This window comes from Carya illinoinensis, chromosome 13 (genome assembly GCF_018687715.1).
Source record: "Carya illinoinensis cultivar Pawnee chromosome 13, C.illinoinensisPawnee_v1, whole genome shotgun sequence".
In the NCBI taxonomy this organism is placed as follows: domain Eukaryota; kingdom Viridiplantae; phylum Streptophyta; class Magnoliopsida; order Fagales; family Juglandaceae; genus Carya; species Carya illinoinensis.
This window is the reverse complement of record NC_056764.1, coordinates 2,767,223-2,788,836: the sequence shown is the minus strand read 5'-3', so window position 1 is coordinate 2,788,836 and position 21,614 is coordinate 2,767,223. Positions and strand designations below refer to the sequence as shown.

General features: G+C 35.9%; 2 protein-coding genes across 2 annotated transcripts; one reads left to right on the top strand and one right to left on the bottom strand.

The window, feature by feature from the left end:
- Positions 1–567: 567 nt before the first annotated feature.
- Positions 568–1,656, top strand: LOC122292170. Its single transcript, XM_043100403.1, has 2 exons — positions 568–1,129; positions 1,256–1,656. Exons 1-2 carry the CDS (start codon positions 568–570, stop codon positions 1,654–1,656), a joined length of 963 nt encoding a protein of 320 aa, XP_042956337.1.
- A 7,361-nt stretch (positions 1,657–9,017) lies between these two features.
- Positions 9,018–11,605, bottom strand: LOC122292169 (ABC transporter C family member 8-like). The gene is made up of 3 exons (XM_043100402.1): positions 11,367–11,605; positions 9,997–10,723; positions 9,018–9,081 (listed from the first exon to the last, which is right to left on the bottom strand). Coding segments are annotated over exons 1-3 (792 nt in total). The 5' UTR covers positions 11,368–11,605.
- Between the last annotated feature and the right edge of the window lie 10,009 nt (positions 11,606–21,614).

Below are 21,614 nucleotides of genomic sequence, written 5' to 3'. Positions count from 1 at the left end.
TTCAGGTTTTGTTGGGATATTGTTAAAGTGGACTTATTGGAGGCTGTTTCTGAGTTTTTTCAACATCAGTTGCTTCCCAGATATTATTCCGCGTCTTTTATTGTGTTGATTCCTAAGGTTGATTCTCCTACTGGTTTTGATAAGTTTAGGCCTATTAGTTTGTGCCCGATGGTTTTTAAGATTTGTGCAAAGATTATGGTGGGTCGTGTTACTAATTTTCTCCCTCAGATGATTTCCCATGAGCAAGGGGCCTTTATCCCTGGTCGTAACATATTTGAAAATATTAGTCTTACTCAAGAAATGGTCCATTCTATTAATAAAACTACTAATGGGGGAAATGTCTTGGTTAAGGTTGATATGTCTAAGGTTTATGATAGAGTGAATTGGAGGTTTCTTATTCATGTTTTGGATTCTTTTGGGTTTTCTCCTCAGTTTTGCGCCCTGATCAACCTTTGTATCTCCTCATCTTGGTGCTCTATTATGATGAATGGTACCTCTCTGGGCTTCTTTAAGGGCTAGCGTGGTCTGAGGCAAGGTGACCCACTCTCTCCTTATTTATTTGTCATTATGCAAGAGGTTTTATCTCAGCTACTTAATAATGCATTTGAGAATGGTAAAATTGGCCGGTTTACTCAAGCTAGAGGTACTCCCCTTATTTCCCTCCTTATGTATGCGGATGATATTTTTATTTTTGCTAATGGTGGGAAGAAGTCTATGAGAGGGTTGATGGAGGTCCTTACTCTTTACGAGCATTGGACGGGTCAAATTCTTAATAAAAATAAAAGTGCTATCCTTTTCTCTAAAAAGATCTCTGATCCAAGAAAGTCCTTTATTCTCTATATGACTGATTTTTCAGAAGGATCTTTTCCTTTTAAATATTTGGGTGTTCCTATTGTGGTGGGTCGTCTTAAGGTCTGTGACTTTGGTGAGTTGATTGGGAAATTTAATAAGAAAATTGCAGGGTGGAAAATGAAAATGCTCTCTACTAGTGGCCATGTGATTCTTTTACATCATGTTTTATTGAGCATGGCCACTCATCTCATGGTCGTCCTATATGTTCCTAATGGGGTGTATACGGCGTTGAACAGGATTATGAGTTCCTTTTTTTGGGGAGATTTTGAAGGGAAAGGTAAGCGGAAGTGGGTGGCCTGGAAACATATATATCACCCTACTGAGGAAGGCGGTTTGGGTATTCAGGACTTTGAGGATGTTCAGAGGGCTTTATATATGACATTTGCTTAGCGCCTTCTTCAAGGTCAGTCTTTGTGGGCAGATTTCTTTAGAGGCAAGTATGTGCAAGGTAGTCATTTATCCCTCTTGAACCCTAACAAGGGAACTCGGTTTTGGAAAGCTATTGCACGTTGTATCCCAGAGGTGTTAAATAATTCTAAATGGCTAGTGAAAGAGGGAAATGTCTCTTTTTGGCATGATAATTGGGCGGATGGTGGTCCTATTAGTGGCCATTATCCGGTCCTTGAGAGACGTTTGCTTAGAATTAAAGAGTGTTGGCTTGATAATGGGTGGGATATTCCCCTCTTGGAAAGACTAGTGGGTCAACAAAAAGCCCTTGAGTTATATCAGTTTTTGGCTATGAGGAAGGATGGGCAGGATATCCTTATTTGGCTGAGGGACAACAATGGGAATTTTTACTACTAAGAGTGCTTGGGATTGTATCCGTGTGAGAGCTCCTTCGTTACCCTGGGCCCATTGGATTTGGCATACTCATATTCCCAAGAAAATTTATATCATGATGTGGAAGGCTTATCATAGTTGTTTGAGTGTTAATGATAAGATCAAGCATATTGGCATTCCCATTGTTTTTAAATGTAATTGCTGTGTTAGGGGACATATGGAGGATTTAAACCACGTGCTTTGTACTAGAGAATTTGCTATACAAATTTGGCATTTGGCTGCGACCCATTTAGGTGTTCATATGGGTGTTTTCCAAATGTGGAAGGAGCAAATTAATTTCTGGTTCCGTCGTGCTGGTAAGTCTTCTCAGTTACGAATTATCTTTGGTATTCTCCCTTCTATCGTATCTTGGCGGCTTTGGGATAGGCATTGTAAAGCTCGGGTTGAGGATACGATGGATTCAGCTCAGTCAATTTTGCATGTTATTAAGCTGTGGATTCGTAAGATTATGTCTTTATTTATGAAAGTCTCTAGAATCTCTAAACATGATGTTGCTATTTTGCATAGGTTGGGTATTCCGGTTTTATCTCCTAAGCCCAGACAAGCTCGTGTGGTCAGGTGGAATCGGCCTCCTCAGAATTGGATGAAGCTTAATTTTGATGGTAGTAGCTTAGGGAATCCAGGGCTGGCTGGTGCTGGGGGGGGTTATTCGTGATAGTCTGGGTAGGTTGCACTCTGCTTATTCGATGTTCTTGGGTCAGGGGTCTAATAATTTTGCTAAGTTGAGAAGTTTGTTGGAAGGGGTTAAGAGGTGCAACCAGTTTGGTTTTCGACGGGTTGAGATTGAGATTGATTCCCAACTGATTATCCACTGGTTTACTAAGGGGGAGTGTAATATTTGGTACCTAGAGGATTTTTGGGAGGAATTGATGGGTCTTTTGGGTAGTCTGGAGTATCTTTTAACCCATGTTTTTTGTGAAGGTAATGCGGTGGCTGATTTTCTAGCCAAAAGGGGAGCTAGGGCTTTAAATATGGATTGGTCTTCTAATGATACTTTACCCGACCAGCTCCGAGGTTTGCTTAGTATGGACAGAATTGGTATACCCTATTAGTGCATTTCTTAGTCTCTGGTACGTTTCTCGCTTTATCTGCTCTTGATCTTATTATGTTTGCTTGTTCTATTTGCAGGTGCTTGGTGGCTTTGTTTTATTGGCTTTGGTCCTGGTTTTTGCCTTGTGCGTTTAGTTGGTTTGTTGATTTAGGTTCGATTTGGTAACAAAAAATTTTCATCTCAAACTAAAAATTCTCATCTCATCGTTACAACTTTTCCAAATCTCCATACAAAATATAATAAATAATTCAATTTTTTCTTAACTTTTTCAAATCCCAAAACAGTAATAATATTAAAATATAATATTTTAATATTTCATCTTAAACTCAAAATTTTCATCGCACTTACCAAGTAGAACCTTAAGCTTGTTAGAAGTAGTTTTTCTAATCTTTTTGGTTGGTTTGACACTTGGTTTTGGGTTAGTTCTTAGCGTTTATCTTGTAAACCCCCAAGTGTTATGATGTTACTACGGTATTCATCTGCCATAAGTGGGGGCTTATTAATAAAATTGGGATTGGGCCGCTATGCGGGTGGCTACCGGGGCCGCTATGTGGGTGGCTACCAGCTCTTCTTAATTTTTTTTTTTTAAAAAGTCCATAAACGTTGTATTAACCATAATACCTTTAGCTAATCGGAGTTGTTCCATAAGGCGAAGAAAGGATTGTACGTACCATTCACCTTTTTGGTCTTGAATTGGGTCCATGCATGAGATCTCTATTGTGAATAAGTATGCATCCAGAAAATTTCAAAGGTTCTGGGAGGTCTCTGTACTCGCATGAACCTGTCTTGTCCAGCTTTGGCAAATGCAAGAGCAATGACAACGCCAAAACATTTGAGGGGAAGAAAATGTATGGAGACACCTTGAGTTCCTTGGCAATATTTAGTGCATCTTTAGCAGAATGATTTAGAATAACAACAACCAACCGAGTAGTTTTAACTAAGAACTTCGACACAGCTTGGCGAACATAGGCTAGAAAATGAGTCACGGTGAAGGAAACTTGGATTCCAGGCAGCACTAAGGAGACGTCCTCCAAGCTCACTGGACGAAGAAAGACACGGTCTACGTTGGCGGGGAGACCCTCGATCAGGACGCCTTTAATCCCAGTTGTGGGAATGAAGCTGGCCTGTGACACGAACATTATGGTGAAAAGCAAGTCGCTTGGCAAACTGAACTATGGGGATAAGGTGACGCATCCTTGGGCTTGGTAGAATAGCTATATGCGATTCTTGTTCCATGGAGAATAGCTCCTTGTTTTGAAGAGATGGTGTTATGAAGAGACTGACTTGTTGTAGGGAAGTGCTCGGAGTTCTTTCTGTGTTGGGTGTTTTCTATTTTCTTGTGGAATATATACATACATATATATATATATATATGCATGTTTATATATACTTGTATAGTACCAAGGATGGAAAGACAGACGCGTACTGATAATTGTTTCGAGTTGTTTTCTTGAGGTCCAAGCTCGAAGATGGTCCAGGGGAAAAACATATTATAGATTGATATAATTCAAAGTGTATAGAATAAACACGTGGATAGTTTTCATTGGTTTACAATAGAGTTAGTTGAGGTTAGTTACATTTGACTCTGTATAAATACAGAGCATTTACTTGTAACTTGATCAAGTAAATGAATACAGCAGTTTCTTTTCTCTTAGTCTGCTCTCTACTTCATCTCTCAATATTCTGTTACATGGTATCAGAAGTAAACTAGTTACGCTTTCATTTCTAATCCAAGAATGGATGATAATGCTTCTATTTCTGATCCAAGAATAGATGCTATTCCCAGCTGCTATCATCTATAGAATGGTGATTCACCGGGAACAGTTCTGGTGCCCAACATCCTCACTGGGGACAATTATCATACATGGAGTAGATCCATGGTCATGGCATTCAAAGCAAAGAACAAGATGGGATTCGTGGATGGATCGATTCGTCAACCAAGCTTCACAAATAATTCATACAAATTATGGGAAAGATGTAACAATATGGTATCTTCTTGGTTGATCAACTCTATCTCAAAAGAAATTGGTGGCAGCATAATCTGTGCAAAATCAGCAAGAGATATGTGGCTAGATTTAAAGAATCGTTTTACTCAAGGTAATGGTCCAAGAATCTATCAATTGCAAAAAGATTTGTCAATCTTGGTGCAAGAAGATTTATTTGTACGAGATTATTATACAAGATTCAAGTCTTTATGGGATGAATTGTTGGATTATAATCAAGTTCCTACATGTTCCTGTGGAGCCTTACAAAAGTGCAATTGTGGTGCAATAAACATTTTTTTGGGATATCAAGATCGACAGCATGTGATGCAGTTTCTGATGGGTTTAAATGACAGTTTTTCCCATATTCGAGGGAAAATTCTAATGCTAGATCCTTTACCAGAAATAAACAAAGTTTTTTCTTTGGTGGTTCAAGAAGAACAGCAAAGAGAAGTTAGCAAGAATGGGATCGTGGATACTGTTGCTTTCATGAGTAAAATGCAAGATTCAAACCCAGAAATGAGAAAGTTCAATTCTGGAAAACAGCAGACAAGAAGAGAAAAATTGTATTGCACTCATTGTGGTATGAATAATCATACAGTGGACAAATGCTACAAGATTCATGGCTATCCTCCCGGGTTCAAGCAAAATTTCACAAATAATCGACGGAAAGGAAAATTTCAGGCATCTGCTAATCAAGTTTCGGGTCAACCTTTGAGTAATCCCTTTGAGAACTTTAATCAATTGCCTTTCTCTCAAGAAGATTATCAAAAATTCTTATCTTTAATTCACTCACAACCTGATGATAATACCAATCATCGAGCAGCAAATGTTATTTCTAAATCTGTTGCTCATTCCACTTAAGGTATATCATCTAATCCAAGTATTTCTTAAAGTGCATCAGCTTACACTTTACTGTCCCATAATGCTTGGATTGTAGACACAGGAGCTACAGATCATATTGTATATTCAATTGATTTTTTCACTTCCATTACAAAGATCCTAAACACCTCAGTAAAATTACCAAATGGTGACAATGTGCCTGTTACACATTCTGGTATAGTTCGAATATCAGAAAATCTAATTCTTAAATATGTACTTTGTGTACCATCTTTCTCATACAATTTACTTTCTGTGAGTAAACTTACTTCAACACAGAAATGCTTATTCATTTTTTCATCTGATTTTTGCTTTATTCAGGAGCATACCCCATGGAAGATGATTGGGATAGCTAGAAGAAAAGCTGGTCTATACATATTGCAAGAATCAGGTGCTAGTGATGATGAGGTTCAACCCAAATCAAATCTTATCAATTCTGTGATAAATTCTAAAGTCTGGCATAGAAGACTAGGACATCCTTCCATGTCTAGATTGATTTTTCTTTCCAAAAATGTATCTGATATCAATTTTACAGATAAAATGTCTGATCATTGTACTGTTTGCCCACTGGCAAAACAGAAAAGACTTCCTTTCCAAGTTCATACATACAATGAAAGTTTTCCTTTTCATGTTGTCTATTGTGATATATGGGGACCCTTCTCTATTTTAACCCATAATGGATCCAGATTCTTTCTCACTATAGTTGATGATCATTCAAAATTTACCTGGGTTTATTTGATGAAAAACAAGTCTGAAGTCAGAAGCATATTAACTAATTTTTACAATCTAGTTGAAACACAATTTGGGAGAAAAATACAATGTATAAGGAGTGACAACGGTTCAGAATTCAAAATGCTTGAATTTTATGCTTCAAAAGGAATTGTACATCAAAAGTCATGCATTGAAACACCTCAACAAAATTCCATAGTTGAGAGAAAACATCAACACTTGCTAAATATAGCAAGAGCTTTAAGATTTCAATCAAATGTTCCTTTAGATTTTTGGGGGAATGTATATTGACTACATGTCATCTTATAAATCGAGTTCCATCTTTGGTTCTAAACAACAAATCTTCACATGAAGTTCTTTTTAATTCAGTCCCATCATATAATCATTTGAGAAGCTTTGGTTGTTTATGCTATGCATCAACTATTACTCAAAACATAAACAAATTTTCACCAAGGGCTAGAAAATGCATTTTTATAGGATATCCTTTTGGTATAAAAGGATATAAGTTGTATGACTTGGAACTTAAAATTTTTTTTGTTTCCAGAGATGTAATTTTTCATGAATCAATCTTCCCATTTATTTTACAAAATGATTCATCAATTCATAATTCAAATCTGGACATTAGTTCTCAGTTTTTCCATTCAAAGTCAAATGACAATGTTCTTCCAAAGTCAGTTCCTGATTACATTGAAAATAGCATATCCTCCTCATCTATTAACAATTCAAATCAGTCCAATAATGCTACCATTGATATTAACACAGAGGCCACAAATATACCATCTCTCAGTGATGAGAATCACTTTCCTTCTCTTAGAAGATCAACTAGACAACACAAAGCACCTAATTACTTGCAAAGTTATCACTGTAATCTAGCTGCTTCTGCTTCTCAATCATCTCCTACAGCTCCTGCCGTCAATTTAGGTAATAAATATAGCATTTCTGATGTTATCTCATATTCCAAATTATCTCAATCTCATAAAGCTTTTTCTGTTGCAATTTCTTCTGAAATAGAACCAACTTTCTATCACCAAGCTGTTAGGCATATTCATTGGAGAGATGCCATGTCTACAGAATTATCTGCATTAGAGTCTAATAACACTTGGGTTTTAACACCACTTCCTCCAAATAAAAAACCTATAGGTTGTAAGTGGGTATATAAAATAAAATACAATTCAGATGGTTTTATTGAGAGGCATAAGGCAAGGCTTGTAGCCAAAGGATACACTCAAAAGGAGGGCCTAGATTTTTTTGAAAGTTTCTCACCTGTTGCAAAAATGGTGACTGTTAGATGTGTTTTATCACTGGCTGCCATACATAATTGGCATATTTTTCACTTGGATGTCAATAATGCTTTTTTATATGGAGACTTAGATGAAGAAGTTTTCATGAAAGCACCTCCTGGTTATCTACCTAAGGGGGACACAAGGGTATGTAAATTGCAAAGATACCTTTATGGCTTGAAACAAGCATCTAGGCAATGGAATTCAAAATTCAAATCTGTCTTGTTTGATATCGGATTTTCATAGTCAAAAGCAGATTATTCCTTGTTTACTAAGAAGGAAGGAACTTCGTTTGTGGCATTACTACTTTATGTGGATGATATCTTACTTGCTAGCAGTGATTTAGAAGCCATTGAGGTTGTCAAAGCAGCTTTAACAATGAAGTTCAAGCTGAAAGATTTGGGTCCAGCCAAATTTTTTCTTGGAATGGAAATTGCAAGATCACAAAAGGGTATTTCTTTATCTCAAAGAAAATATACTCTAGAATTGTTAGCAGATTTTGGTTTACTTGCTGCCAAACCTGCATTTTTTCCTATGGATACTCATACTAAATTGTCAAAAGATGAGGGTGAAGTAGTTGATGACATTTCTGGTTATAGAAGATTAATTGGAAGATTAATCTATCTTACTCATACCAGACCAGATATCACATTTGCAGTCCACCATTTGAGCCAATTTTTGGATAATCCTCGAACACCACATCTCCAAGCAGCAATGAGAATTCTGAGGTATTTAAAATCAGCTCCTGGGCAAGGTTTGTTATTTCCCAGCTCTTCAAATATTCATATAAAAGCCTTCTCGGATTCAGATTGGGCTAGCTGTCCGGATACCAGAAGATCAGTTAGTGGGTATTGTGTTTTCATTGGTGATTCATTAATATCTTGGAAATCAAAGAAGCAACACACGGTTTCAAGATCATCAGCAGAGGCAGAGTATAGGTCAATGGCCTTTACTGTTTGTGAGATAACATGGATTCGAGCATTGCTTAATGATTTGCATCAGTCACACAGGCAACCAGCATTGTTGTTTTGTGATAATCAGGCGGCACTTCAAATAGCAGCCAACCCAGTTTACCATGAGCGAACCAAACATATCGAATTGGACTGTCACTTAGTTCGAGAGAAAATTCAAGAAGGATCATTAACTATTCTTCATGTTAGATCTGTTCATCAAGTTGCAGACTTGATGACTAAACCTCTCGGTTCTAAGCCATTTGATACCTTATTGTCCAAGATGAACGTGCATAACATATACACATCATCTTGAGGGGGACTATTATAGATTGATATAATTCAAAGTGTATAGAATAAACACGTGGATAGTTTTCATTGGTTTACAATAGAGTTAGTTGAGGTTAGTTACATTTGACTCTGTATAAATACAAAGCATTTACTTGTAACTTGATCAAGTAAATGAATACAGCAGTTTCTTTTCTCTTAGTCTGCTCTCTACTTCATCTCTCAATATTCTGTTACAAAACATGTTAGAAAAAGATTGAAAAGCTAGCTCGTGAGATGACAATATGATGATTTGAGTTTATAAAATATGTCTACATACGTTGATACTAATGGTAATGACTTTTTCTTTCCTTTTAAATTTCCGAGTAAGATGGCAATAATGATTCTAGCTTAGGGATTGATTCCGAGCGATTATTGTCCCATCAATTTTTATGCATCCGCGTGTTACTAAATCTTTAACATCACACATAAATATATATTTTAATTATTTAGTTGAAAGTAGTGATGCCCAGTACCTAGCAGGTATCGCATTAGCTATTTCATTCTTTAAAATTTGACAAATATATAACTTTTTTGTTTTTTAGCTAATCATTTAAAACATTAAGTTTACATTAGATTAGCTATCACACTTTCTATAATAATAAAATATTATTATTTTTTATTATTTATATTTATTTTTTTATTTTTTTAAATACTTATTTATTTTTATTTTCATAATTTCCAATAACCTCCAACAAAATATATCAATGCTCTTATAACCTCCTTGCATAAACAAACTTGTATGAGAAGAGAAACCAGGAAAAGCACGAAGAGAAGAGGAACTTCATAATTTTTGCACCAAACTTCATAATTTTTGAATTTTGCACAAGGCACATTGATAAGTCCACAAATGAGAAGAGGAACTAAACCAGAAAGAGCACCAAGACCCACAATCCCAAAAAAAAATGGCAATGGCTAGGAAAAGCTGCAATCCTAGGCTCCATGTTGAATGCAACCACTGTGGAAATTTACTCATTTGATAGGCGTCAAATGAAATATAATTCACTATCTCCCCAATTGAGTGCCTTTTCCTTCCCAAACACGAAAGCTTTAACTGCTTTTGGTAGATTGCCACCATTAGAGTGGATCTCATCCTCATTCCTAACCTCCTCGAATCAAAGAACCAGTGCCTTTGAGACAAAGACTCAAACACCTTGAAAAGAATTAGACATCCCACAATAAATAGACCTTCATCCAGATTCCTCTCATTGTGATTTGAATAATTTACAAAAGCAAAGAGTATTAAAGGTGCACAAACTACAAAAATTGTCTTAAGAAATGCAAAAAATCCTATGTACATATTTTCTAAGTGCAAAGTGACAAAGTGACAGAGATTCCTAAGTGCGCAAAGGAAAAGCAAAAAGTTAATAGGCCAAGGCACCATGTCCAAAGTCTCAATGCGACATGATCTTAGCAGAAGTTCAAAATTCAGAGCTGAAACCAATGCAAAGGACAACATCCACCAAACAGAGTTTAGCACCCTGATGAATTTTGACCATTGAACAAGCAAAGATGCTGTAAAAGAGATCCAAACCAGTCCTCTAACGAAGTAAACCAGCCAGCTCATTTGATTGAACTCGTCATTTCTAGTCGTTAGATTCCATATACCGACAGTAACATAAACAATGTTGCAAAGAGCACAACAGATGGAAACCACTACCAAGATCCAATATTTTTCATTCCTACTTCGGGCATAATGTTTTCCTATAAATCCTATGAGGAAAAATAGGTAGAAAGTACAGAGGAAGAGCATATTTACACCATCTATGATTGTCCTTTGAATGCAGTAAGAACGCAAACCGATTTCTCCTTCACAAATCCATGAGAACCCCACTGCATATTCATCAAAAGAAAGATTGAGAATCTAAAAGATTCATGCAAAGTAGGAGAAACTAGAAATTCAATGAAATAAAATAGAGATTAAAACAAATAGGCTCGTGATTCAGTGGAGAATAAAGCAAAATTTTGACAGCCAATTAACAATCAAGAAAAGGGAAAAAAAACTACTACCTTAATAAACAAAAACTACCAATATTTTTGCCAAAGTCTTATACAAATGAAAAATGAAGACTCGTCTAATTATCTCAAGGGTTCTCAAGAATCGTTGAAAACAGTACAGGAATTTCAAGAAAAATGAAAAAATCCCAAGCAAATGTTTTCAAGACTCATCTAATTACCTCAATCTACCATCGAATGGGTTTGTCGATCCAGCTTATGGCAAACGTTCTACATCCTTTCCATCCAAAATTTATCGATCCAATTTACAAAAAAAATCAAAAGCTAAAATAAAATCAAAACCCAGAAACGGAATCAAATGATAACTTCGACGTGAAAGACGACATTAATAATTACCAAAACTCAATCATCCCCAGTTGGAAATAGAGTAAGAACCTTCCTCCCTCCTTCCCATTAGCCGATTCCAAACAAATCGAGCAAAATAAATAAGAAAAATCAACGCTAGGGTTTCAGATCTTACTGTGTTGTTGGTATATGCTTTGGAGAGAAACTCTGAACAGCTGTTGTAAGGGAGATGGTTGTGCAAAGAAGAATATGTGTAGGAAAAGGAAAAGGAAAAGATGTAAATGGTCGTGTGAAGAAGGATATCTGTAGGGAAACGAATGTGCATGATAGAAGGAGAAGGAGTCGTGCGAAGAAGAGATGGTCGCTGGAAGGAAAAGGAAAACAGGCGTGAGATAGAATAGCGGGAAGGAAAAGAGCAACGAGCATGGGACAGGAATAATAATAAAATACTTGTAAGAAGGACCTACAGTATTTTTCATATATAGAATGTAGGATGAATTTACTGTAGTTAATATTTTAGATAAAAAGAGTTTGGCTAATTCAATGTAGGCTCAATTTAGTAAATATTTTCTAAAATATAAAGAGCACTGGCATTTGATTAATCCAATACAATACTCTTACATTAAGTCTTAATTTGGATATCAAATTTAACAAACTCAAAATTATGATTTTGATGGAATCAAAATTGTAAAAAGGAAGAGAGACCTCTTTTCTTAATTTTTCTTAAACTAGTCGTGGTATTTAAAAATCTTTACATTATATACTATATACATGATATTATTTGATTTATAAAATTTAAATTTTAAAATTTATCTTTTAAATTAAATTATATTATATAAAAAAAATATAGTGTAAATTTTTTTAAATAGAACTATTCTTCGTGCGTCATGAGCCCTATATCATCACGCAGTTGGATCTAGACTAGAAATTAGAGCACACTGCTCGAAGACGTTCAATTTAGTAAACATCAACCGACGTGATTTTTTTTTCCCCCCTTGAGGCAACCAATGGCCATCCACCATCTTGGAGGTCTCCAAGCAAAATACTACAGCTTTCCCTTTCATTTATTATTTAGAGTTACAAAGAGTCAGACAACGACTGCCAAGGAACCAATGACGTAAAACAGGGCACGTACCGTCGCATAGGCTTCGAGCGTTCTGCAACCATCCGCTCTAACTCTCCCGTGCCCACCAGTTCAGTGACCCTTTTCTTCATGGTCGTGCAATCTTCTATCCAATGCGAACTCGTCTGATGATATTTGCAATAATGATTGCCCGCTCTAGATTGGCGATATTCTCTGTACGGCTCCTCCCTTTCTTGCACATATATATTGTTGTACATCAATCTGTTGTTGTGCTATAGTCGTCTTTCTTGTTTTCTGTCCCGATAACCCGACATAAGTTTCTTATCGCCTAGGTTGGTTTTACGTTCTTCCCTCTGCTCATCTCTTCTCGGGTCTACGAGGGCTTATAATGTATCTTCAGCATTCACAGAGTCATCTGCCCTGTCCATGAACTCCCTCAGAGTAGACAGAGTCCTCCTGGCTAACTCGGCCATAAAATGGCTGTGCGGCCAGATCCCACCCAGGAGGGCGGCCAAAGTGATCTTCTCATCTTGATCTTTGGTTGTCAACCTCTCTTTATTAAAACGAGTGAGGTATGTCTTCAGATTCTTCTATTCTCTCTGCTTAACTGTTAAAAGGTATGTCGATGGGCGTCGTCGCCTTCTACTAGGCATAAATTGTGTTAAGAACTACTTGGCCAATTCCTCGAAGTGGTTGATTGATCCTGGTCGGAGAGTTCCAAACCACCCTCTCGCCATTCCCTTTAGAGTCAGAGGAAAAGCTCGGTAGGCGATTTCTCCAGGGAAGCCGTAGAGTGTGATATGCGCCTTAAAGTTCTCCAAGTGTTCCGCTGGGTCTTTGGACCCATCGTACACGTCAATTCGGGGAACCTTGAATTTAGGCGGGAGGGGCACTGCCATAACTTTGTCACTGTAGGGGAGGTCTGTACGATTCAGCAACTGTTCTACCGAGGAAGATCCTCCCATCTTCCTCATCATCTCTTCATATTTGTCAACAAGACTTTTTAGTTCGTCATGCAGTTTCTTCTTTTCCAACTCCTCAGTATCGACCCCGCCTGCACTATGGGCATCCTTTTTCATTTGTCCATCGACTGGCGGCATAGCAACATGCTGTCACCTTAACTCCTCGTTTTTTCTACAATTGCCCTACTAGATCTGTCACCTTCTTCAGTTTTTCTTCCATATCTGCCCACCTCGCCTCCATCTCTGTTGAGTTCGCTTCTTGATCTATGGTTGGTTGTGATCGCATAGTAGTAGGCATGTGGAAAGCACGCTGGTTGCGGGACGTATATATAGATCCCACAGATGGCGCCAAATGTTAAGGACATGTTTCACCGCCAGCTACCACATTGATCACCTGCGACAAACGAAGAGGCGACACTGGTTGCCCTTGGGAAACTCCGATGCCAAAGTCAAAATAATAATATCAGAATGAGAGTATGTAGAATATGAATTAAAATTCCATAATTTGTTACCTCCTGTAGACTATTTATAGAGGTTATTTCCTTGGAGTCATAAGAGTTCCATTAGCCTTGTGAAGCCTTTTTCTTTTAGAAGTGTGAGTCATCTTCCTCCTAGGAGTCTGAGTCCCTTTCCTCTCAAGAGTCTGAATCAACTTGTCTTATCTTTTCTTGATTCTATCTCTTATGTAGATTATAGGTTGTGGGCTTGATTACTAAAGGGTACAAATATCTCTTCCAATCATGATAAGTTATATTGCAAATCCTAATTAGCTCAAAAAAATAAAATCCACAAAAATCTAAACCTCAATCAAGCAGAGTAAAAAATTTCCTAAGCAAACAAATGAAACACTGGTTATGACAAACAAATACAGAAAAAGGCACGGAGTTCAAATTACCGCGATCTTTGAGCCAATCAAAGTAATATTCTCCTTCTGCAGACAAAAATCACATATCATCAAATCCATAAACAAAATAATACATAAATTAAAAAAATGGAGAGAGAGAGAGAGAGAGAGAGAGAGAGAGAGAGTACAGAGGAGAGTGGACCAGCACAATGAGGGATAGAGAGAAGGGTAATGAACTGAACTTTATTGCCTTCCCACGTGCTAAGCGAATGGGTGTAGTGCTGTGGGCCAGTTTCAGGGCGCGGGGCGAAGAGCGACCAGGAGAATGATTCTGTGGGTTGAGGGTGAGAGGGAAGAGGGGTTGTCACTCGCCAGGCACGATGAAAGAGATGGTACTGTCCACGGTGGCTGGGTTGGAAGGAAGCCTATAGAAGGCTCATGGTAGGAGGATGGCACGGGAAAGGAAGAGGGAAGGAAGAGAAAGAGAAAAGAGAGAGAGATGAATTATTCCCAACAAAATACCTGTCAAGGCAAGTGCAAGCCGTCAGAGACCACAAACTGCCTGTGGTAAGGGATCTGAAACCAAGCTGTGTGAGCGATCCTGGAGGTCTTCGAAGGGCTTTTTTTTTGTTGGATTCTATCCTCAACCCATAAATTGCTCTTGAAACGGATGACCAACTCCACCATCCCTCAAAAATGTCGAGAATCTCCAAATCCAGAACACACTAAATGAAAAACACAGAGTTGTTGTTCGAATAGATGGCCAACCTCAAATTTGAGAGTGAGAATGAAGAAGAACACGCTTGATGAACCAAGATCACATAATTTTTTCTCCCAAATTTATGTTGCTGGTTTGCCCTCCAGTAGCCTATCTCTACCCCTCCCATCAATAGCCCACCAAGCCTTCATCGCACAACGCACCATATCCACAGTGCATAGGCAATAAGAACAAAGAAGAACAACAGAGATATACATAGCGAGGGAGAGCTTTTCTTCGTCTTTGGGACCTCACATCCGAAATCCCTGTGATCGATGGGTAAGAAGCAAAACAGAGGAACAAAATGGGGAAACAAAATTTGGAGAAAATTAAGGGATAAAATTGAAAAGTAAAATTTTGGAGAAAATTTACTGTTTATAACGGCTTTTTTATTCCTAAAATATACATGTATAAATATCATTTCTATTTCGCATTCATATATCATACATCACATATATTTTTTATTTATTTTTACTAAATTAAGAGAACCCTTATATGCAATGCATATCCCACATATTTAATAAAAATAAATAAATAAAATTATGTTTGATGTGTGGTATAAAAATGATAAATAAAATTTTTTTATATAACTTTGTTTGACTTTGCAAGTACGAAAACTTCTAGATACGGAAAAAGAAAATATTTTATTAATAAAAAGATTAAATAAAAATAAATTACAAACTAATATTAGTTTACATAATTTTTAAATTAATCCAATAAAAATTCATATTTTTGCATAATCTTTTATGTTTGGCAACGGTTCTAGGTGCAAAATGCATGCTGAGAGGCCTCATTATTCCAAGAGTTCTTCTACGAAGTAGTTACTCTAGCAGTGCACTCACTACGTGGCTGATTCTGTCTTTTTCTTTTTTATTTATTTTTTAACACCCAAAACCTGCATTGTGAGCGGATTTAAAATTTGGTTTCTTTTTCACTACCATTCGACAACAATCGAAACTCAGATTCCAGTGTCTCAATTTTGTGGAAGAAGCTATATTGAATTTGGGGCTGTTGTTCAATTTGAGCAACAAGTCTTTCTGATGGTCCAAACATTAGCCAGAGATCAAAAAGATCGGGAAGCCGGGCCAAATTAAGCATATGGGTATCAAGAAAATCGATAAAAAGAACAGAATTCTCGTTGGAACCTTGAAATGTTACCACGAGAGAGCAGGAAAAATGGACCTGGAAGGAAAAATTGACTTGCTCCTCTTCGTTGACTACAACCTTCTCTTCCAAGAATTTTGCTACATACAAGCAAAGTCGCGTACTAATCTGCGTACCAATACTGATTCTTTCATACTTAAAATTTAAATTAGCATTGTTTTCAATAAAATCTACTTTTTGACCAATCACAATAAATTGGTGCACATATTAGTGTACAAATGTGCTTGCAACTAGACTTTTCCCTCTTCCAATCCCTCCCTTCCTCTCTTGGGTTTCTAAATCCGAATGGTTTTTTGTCGCCTACCACCCACAAGACTCAGATCCATAGGTTCATGGGCTTTTATCTTTGTCAACCCGCCATTAATTCCATCACCTCAATGGTTTATTGCAAGTCCATTTTTCAGAATAGCCACTGTTTGGGTCTGATTTCAAAGCAAAAATTTCTGATTTTTGAAATGATTTAGAGTTGAGAGACATAATCCTTGAAACCGGTTCAATTTTTTAGTAAACCCAATCCACACGTAATGTGTGCGATGAATTCACCCAAACAGTGGCTGCTCCAAAGAATATTTCTTATTCCAAAAGGCGTAATGAAAAAGGCCAGGATGTGTCTGTGTGATGTAAATTCAAACGTATATTGATCGGGATGATATATATATTGCGTTAAATTTTCATAAATGCCATTTCCGTGTGGCTGTAATCGAGCCGAGCCGAGCCGATCTTTGGCTTGCCGAGCTGAGCTCGACTCAAAATACTCGAGCTCGAGTTTTAGCCGAGCTCGTGAATTTTTTTTTTTTTTATTTATTTATTCGAGCTCGACTTGATAAGCTAAACTCACAACTCGAGCTCAAACTCAAGCTTGTCCCACAAACGAATTCAAGTCAAGCCAAACTCGAGCTCGAGCTCAAACTCAAGCTTAAATTGTTTTTTTTTTAATAAGATTTAATAATTAATAAATTAAATAAATAAAAAAAATAAAAGAACTAATATTGAATTTATACAACTAACAAGTAGAACCTTTATTAATTATAAAATTTTAAAAAATTTATAAATAATTAATATCTAACTAGTTGATATTTATCTAAAATAACAATATATTATATGCCTACATATATTATTAATACATACATTTAATATGATAGCATATATTTATTTCATATATGGTTCCCGCATACTAGTATATGAAATTATTAAATTTTATTAACTAATTATTAGACAAATTATAAAATATACCTATGAAGTATATTATATATATTATAAAATATAGACATAAGTAATTAGATATATTACATATTATATATTTAATTATAAAAGTGGTATGCTTATATTATTAACTAATACATATATACATGTATATATATACATAGGTGTATATATTTATCAATATATGACTGAGTTTTAATCGAGTCGAGCTAATGAGTCGACTCAAGCATCAACGAGTATTAGCCGAGTCAAGTCGAGTTCTTTCGGGTATGTGTCATTTATAAATCGAGCGGGTATATGTTTCATGAACGAGTTTTTTTTTTTTTTTTTCACGAGTCGAGTTCGATTCGAGTTTAACCGAACGAGTATCAAGCGAACTATCAAACAGACTGATTCATTTACAACGACTTTACGTGATGTAAGTACGCACAAAACGCTTATGTCATTTTATTGTAGTATAATTATACGATCTATCATTGGAATAAATATTATATTATGAATCCTGATGGTATTAAAAACGAAATGGGTTTTCTTTTCTTAAACGAGAGACGATCGGTGTGGGTTCTGTGGAATCGTTTGAAGTGAGTGGGAGTAAAGATCTCAATAATCGAGCAACCATATATTAATTTATAAGTTGCTAATTATTTGGAATCTTTTGCAATTGAAGCCATTCTTTAGTAATTAGGCCCAGTTTGCATATATATATGGCATGCATCAGACTTAATTAACAAGAGAATCAGTTTGCTAATTATTTTTTTAAAACATATATAGTACTTCTTGTATTCTATCGATGATCTCTTATAGCCAGCACCTTAATTATATTGGAACCAATTTTAAATAAATATTAAAATATTTTGCCAAAGCCCTTAGTATATATACATATTCTCCTTTAATAAATGGATCAATATGTGAAATATTTTAATAAAATGACTAGGGGAAGTGTAGAATTGGGATTTGAAGTTCGAATCAACGACATATAGGCTTTGAGATAATGTTAAAACACAATAGTTCAGATTTAAAATTATTTTGTTTTAAAAATGAAAATAAAAAATACGAGATTAAAACATATTTATTCTTAAAAAATATTTTTAATTCTCTCTACTAATTTTAGTTTTTTAGCCTTTTTGAAATTTCTTGATAAGTAAAAGAAATATTATTATTATTATTATTATTATTATTATATCACAGTTAATTGTTTTACTGTATAAGATATTAACATAAGATGCTATATATGATGATTAATGATTACATAAATAGTTTTTAGCTCCAAAATTACCTAGTAATAATAATAATTATAATTATATTAATTGTGGATGGGAGAAAAAAAAATAATAAGTCATGAAAACTCCAATAGTTTCCAAGTAGCAAAAATAGGGAAAGCGTAGTAAAATTTAGTAGTTTCTAGTGTCACATTTTGCAGGCTTCCATCTCCTTTCAGATCTCTCTCTTTGCTCCACAAAATGAAGTGCTGCTTCCCCTCTCTGCTCCTCACTACTCTGATCTTATGAAACAAAAGTACCAAACAAAAAAAAATCACGCCGATGAAATGAAAACAAACCTATCGATGCAAATAACAAACCTAAAGAGAGAAAACCCAAAGATAGAGAACTCACAACATGCAAATATAACATCCTAGATCTCCGCTTCTATTTTCGAACTTTCCTTACTCTCTGCAATTGCATATATACATTATATATGCATTCTTTGTATCATCTTTACTGTACATCCCATTTCTTTCATCTATTTTCAAGCACTTAATCCAAAAGGTCAGGCTCCGGACCATCATCGAAGTGGACACATTTCTAGGCGCGTCAACGATACACATGCACAGGTTGACTCAGGAACTCAGTCTCAACGCCTAGATCCTTTGTCTTAACGATTATCAGGGCTGGCCCAAGTTCCGTGACCAGTTCAAGGACATCAAAATGGTAAACGGCGACGTTTCGCTAATGTACCAGTTCATGCAAAACCTGTTCTCTGTGAACGCAACAAACTCGATTTTGCCGGTACCATTCTCAACCGGGTCAGCCCTGGAAAAACTTTGTGATTTCATTGACTTTCGTTCATCGTGACCGTTGTATAGAAGCATAATGCTAGCTATGGGGTTCCTCTCCCGTCAACATTCGAGTACTTTAGCCGCCTTCATGAGTGCATCGTTCGGGCAAGTTCCATCCCTGATACAACCTATAGCATCAACGACCTTTCTCGTTAATCTCCGGCCGTTCACAATCATCCTCGTCAGAGGCAACAAGTAGAGTCGGTGCTTTTCCTTCAATTTCTGATTTCTAGAAAACTACTTGTAAATACTTGTATTTATTAAGGGTATATATATCACCGAAAGCAGTTTGACCATTGCGGCAATCAAAGCTCCCCGCAGTTTGACCGATGCCTTTCTTTTTTCATTTTAGTTTTTCGGAATGGTTGTACATTTCTCTTTTCCTTTCTTTTTAACACCAGTTGAGTTCGTTGCATCCATCAATTTATTGGATGAGTTCGTGCACGGCTTCAAAATATTAAAGATGAATGTATTACATAGCTTCATAGAAATACACTAGCCAATTTTTTTGAGTGTTCGGTTTCCCCGGAGACGTAACTATATGATTGGCTTCAATGAAGAGATCAGACTGTCTACGAAGAGAGTAGTGGATTCCAAGAAGCAATTCAACGAAGAGAGTTGGATACGGTTGACGTTTGGGAATGGGTGAACATCCGACTAATGCGGTATTAATGCCAAGTCATGAAGTGAAAACACTGCTTTTATATAATTCAATAGATAAGAAAACTTAGATTTAAGTATATAATTGCTAAACTCTGTTGTCTTAATTTCATTCAAACTCTAGAATTTTTTAACTTCAATTTAAATGATGGATCATAGTGGTACTACAACAAAATTACTCTTTAGGGATGAAAATTTTTGTCCCAAAAGGTTTTAGTTTCGTCTCTAAAAGTGTTTTGGGAGGCCTTTTTTTTTTTTCTTTTTTTTTTTCTCTAATTCATCCCAAAAGGCCTGTCTCAAAAGGTTTTTTGAGATGAAATTGATCATTTCCATTTGAACAGATTTTTTTTAGACGAAATAAATTCCGTTTTTGAATGTCAAAAATACTCTTTGAATGTATTGTTTTTTAACAAAAAATACTGCTTTTCTGGCAATCAAAATTCGCTCAATATAGTTATTTTCGGCAAGTTTTATCACTGGAAAAAGTCTTTTGTTATAAAATAAAATTTTCTAGTAATCATAATTTACCAGAAAAAGTCTTTTACAAAATTTTTAAAAAAAAAATTGCACTAAACTATCACTAAGGTGTCTGTTACAAAACATAAACACGAAATAAAACGGGTCTTCATTCAGTCTTCTCCATGGACCATTACAAACTACAAAGCTTGAATTAATTCTAATGCAATCCATGTGCAACATGACCCCATCTTGGAGGAGGTGTGTTTAACTGAGGTGAATAAATCTGAAAGAAAAGTATGTATCAATAATTCAGAGGTTAGGGATCACTAAGCAAAACACTTCTTTCACAACTTCTTTGTAATTGATCAACAAATCATCAACTAGACTTTGTATAATATAACAAATGGATGAAACTAAAAGCAAGAGAAGAGATAAACTCCAACTCACATGGCTAAGAAGCGTAGAGTTGACTAAGCCAGTTTAAGCCAGTAAGTTGGTGCTGCATCATCTTCCCCTATATACCTGAAGATTTGAATCAGCCATTGAAATGTTAATGGATAACACAGCAGACCAAACCAAATGCCACATCTAAATATATATATATATATATATATAATTCAGCTGGCACAGGTGGGTCATTATATCATATGCAACATATATTTACTAAAATAGAGATGTCATTGAGCTTTAATTTGGTCTCTTTTGAGCCATTTACTAACTTGAAAAAACATAGAAACAACAACAAAAGCCACATCCATATAATATACAGAAGAACTATCCACTAAAAACAGCAAATCATTGGATATGCAAGGAATGATACTTATAATTAGATTGTTACCTCCATATGTAGAACCCACGTTATCATCCAAATACCCACAAGTAGTACTCATACTTTTTGCTTTCAGAAAAACAACGAGTATACAGAAAATCGTGACAAAAACTCACCTCAATTAGATCATCAAGCTTCCCACATCTCATCTACCAATGATGCAAATTTTATGAATGGATGGTCATGAGGAGAGAAATCAATCAGACAATGCTATTTTCATCTTATTTACAAGCTTCCCGGCCATCGACTTTTTAGAGGCGGCCGAAAAAGGCACTTTTTGTATATATTTTCCATTTTGTTATCCTCTTGTATTCTATCGACCAATTCTATTCTTAAGTTGCCATAAAATTTAGAAAAATAAAAACTTGCCATAAAGTTTTACCTAGGCCCCATGATTAATGCTAG